Source organism: Antrostomus carolinensis, unplaced genomic scaffold (assembly GCF_000700745.2).
Source record: "Antrostomus carolinensis isolate BGI_N321 unplaced genomic scaffold, ASM70074v2 scaffold1436, whole genome shotgun sequence".
NCBI classification, from domain to species: Eukaryota; Metazoa; Chordata; class Aves; order Caprimulgiformes; family Caprimulgidae; genus Antrostomus; species Antrostomus carolinensis.
This window is the reverse complement of record NW_010319571.1, coordinates 1-2,882: the sequence shown is the minus strand read 5'-3', so window position 1 is coordinate 2,882 and position 2,882 is coordinate 1. Positions and strand designations below refer to the sequence as shown.

The 2,882-nt window shown below is 37.2% G+C and overlaps 1 protein-coding gene across 1 annotated transcript in view; it reads left to right on the top strand.

Annotated features, from left to right (window-relative positions):
- LOC104525954 (ELKS/Rab6-interacting/CAST family member 1) overlaps positions 1–484 on the top strand; it is a gene marked incomplete at its 3' end in the record, with an annotated part of 30,839 nt that extends 30,355 nt beyond the window's left edge. Inside the window, exon 6 of the mRNA XM_010169260.1 lies at positions 317–484. Coding sequence (XP_010167562.1) covers positions 317–484 — 168 coding nt within the window. The remainder of the gene's footprint in view (positions 1–316) is intronic.
- Between the last annotated feature and the right edge of the window lie 2,398 nt (positions 485–2,882).

Genomic DNA, 2,882 nt, shown 5'->3' with positions numbered 1-2,882 from the left:
GGGGGGGGGGGAAATCCAGACTTGTATTTTGCAAGACTGAGTTATGTCAGAAGTATGGTTTGAGATTTTGCAAGATTAGCATTGGTTTCATATGATTTGGAAATAAAACATTCAATTATTTGTACTGTTTAATTTCCTTCCGCTTGTGCTAACTGTTTTATCATAAGCTTATGTATGTTGAAGTCTTAAAGGTAAGAGATGTTAGTTTTCTGAATCTATTTGTAATTTGACAGCACTCAGTCCCTTTTGGAAGCATAGTTTATTTCTAAAATTTCTCTCCTTCAGTGCTAAACAAATTCTGCACGTTTGGATCTAGGTGGATGCGTTACGATTACGCCTGGAAGAGAAGGAGACTATGCTCAATAAGAAGACAAAGCAGATTCAGGAGATGGCAGAGGAGAAGGGGACTCAAGCAGGAGAGATCCATGACCTCAAAGACATGTTAGAGGTGAAGGAACGCAAAGTTAATGTTCTTCAGAAGAAGGTAAGATTGTAGAGGTCTAAGTCAGATACATGTCTCTGATGTCTCTCGACTTCTAAGTGTATCAAACAGTCTGAACTAGAATTTTGGAGGTTAATGATTGAGTCTGTTCGTGTAAAAGGAAGATGATCAATGATGAATTTCAGTTTGAAGTTTTGAAGAAAAAAAAATAGGATTCAAAGCAGAAATTCAGTGGTTGCATGTGCTGCTTCTGCTTCCGCTTCACTGTTAACAATGACTGAAGTATTTGTAGGAAAGACACACATCGTCTGAAAAAAATCGATCCTTTCACACCCAGCACCTTAACAAAGCCACGCTGATTTAAATCAGAGGGCACTGGGCGACTGCGACTTCAGAACGTGGCTGAATGAACGAGGGGTTGTATCAGTAGAAGCAATTAGTGTGACTCCTCTGTAACTTGCTGAGAAAAGTTCAGGAAGAACTTTGTATAACTCTCATTAGAAATGCTGTTTTATCATACTTAATATTTCTTGGGAACTACTAGAATTGGCTAACCAGGGTTCAGACTCCTGCGTATCTTCCTGGATAAGGCAACGTAGAACTTGTCAGTGAAATGGGGGAGGTCTGGATACGAAAAAGTAGTCTCTGTCAGAGAAATTAGAGAGGTTTCCCCAAGGGCATGGAGTCCTAGGGCACTGAATGTCATTATGGATGATCGCTGGCAAATTGCAGACAATATTTCCCAAGCATCTGCTCCACATGGTAAAAAGAGAAGTGCATGTGTCGCAACACATTTAAATTTACAGAATAGTTTTTCCTCTGTATTTTTAGAGAAGCTGCTCTTGGAGCTTGTGTTCAAAGTATTAGGCTGTGAATGTGGGCTTTTTTTTTTTTTTTTTTCTAGACCTTTAAGCAATTCTGTGGAATTCTTGTCATTTTAATAGTTCAGAATATTGATTCATTTCTGATGCCTGGCCAGTGCCTTTTTTTCTAATATATAGCCATGAATCGTGAGAGCTTAGGTCATGTTCAGTTCTGTTAGAGCAGACTTCACGCAGGAGTGGAAGTTCAGGCATGGAGTTGAGCCATAATTAAGTCATTAATAATTCTACAACAGAGCCCTAATTCCCAGACTTCCACGGTCTCATTTTTTGACTGTTTATCTTTTTAGAAAACAACTTAGATTTCTAATTTTTTTTTGCTTTTATCTTTGTTTTCAAAATTGATCGTGCACACTCCAAACATTGATTGAGATCCCAGCTGAATGTTTAACCAAGAAGTGGAGAATCTGACATTTGTGTGAATGTTAAATCGAGAGGTTCTCTTACTTCTTAACAATTTGGGATGATCTTTCATTGGTTCATTTATACGCAGTGCTAAAGGTTCTCTTTTTACTCATTTTTGATACTTGTTTTCTTGAGACCACTCTAATCCATATTAAGACAGTTTCATCTTGTCTCTTCATGGGGCTAGCCTATTTTTTTGAGCTTTATTTGCTGTTGCTTTCCAGTAGCTTTCCAGCTTTTAGATGTAAAGGTTTTGAGGTCTTGTTCTCCTAGATAGCTCAACAGAGGACAGCACTACTGTAATAAACTGCAATTTGGGTTGTTTTGGAAACCTGTCTCTAAGCTTCTTAAAAAAAGAAACATATAACCTATGTATGGACAGATATCTTTCCTGCTGCTAACTAGAATCACATGCAGAGATTTGAATTTCCTTCAGCCTTCAAGTTGTTGGAACCATTTCCTTTAACGTGAACAGTTCAATTGTGAGGTTTTTCAATCCAAAGATTTTTTTTGTTTTCAGTTTCTATAACTAGCAAACCTAGAACATTCTTATGGAGAATCCATCTGACAATACTTTCATCTGAGGTTTGTGATGTAATATGGAATTGTTTTTATTTTTTATATAGCCTAGGGTAAATGAGCACAAATCCAGGCCTTTAAAGTTTTAAAATTGATGTTTTTTAACTGAATATTGTAATTGTTTCTGGAGACTTGGAATCTAAGAGTAGGTTTGGGATTTTCTATAGGTTGGGCTTTGCATTTGTCCACGGAAAAGCAGAGCTTGAGAAAATGCCAAAGGAAGGACAGGTCTGACTTTCTCTATAGACTGTGGAAGTCCTGAGAACTTGCTTCAGGTGCTAGAGAAAATTGTGAAGTCTCATTTTATCTGATATATGCCTGTCCTTTTTTGTCTGTACATACAGCTATTTCTGCCCTCTACCTGCAGATTTAGAAGCCTGTAGCTTCTCTCATGTAATTATTTTTCTCTGAAAGCTTGTAAGCTCTGACTTACTTTTTCTTTTTTTGCATTTCCATAGTGCACCTTCTTATTAAAGTGCACAGCCTGTTTTCTGTTCTATCCAAGTGCTGACTTTCAGACCTTCCAGGACAGTTCAGAAACTTATTTTCATATTTAAAAAAAAATAAAAATTATA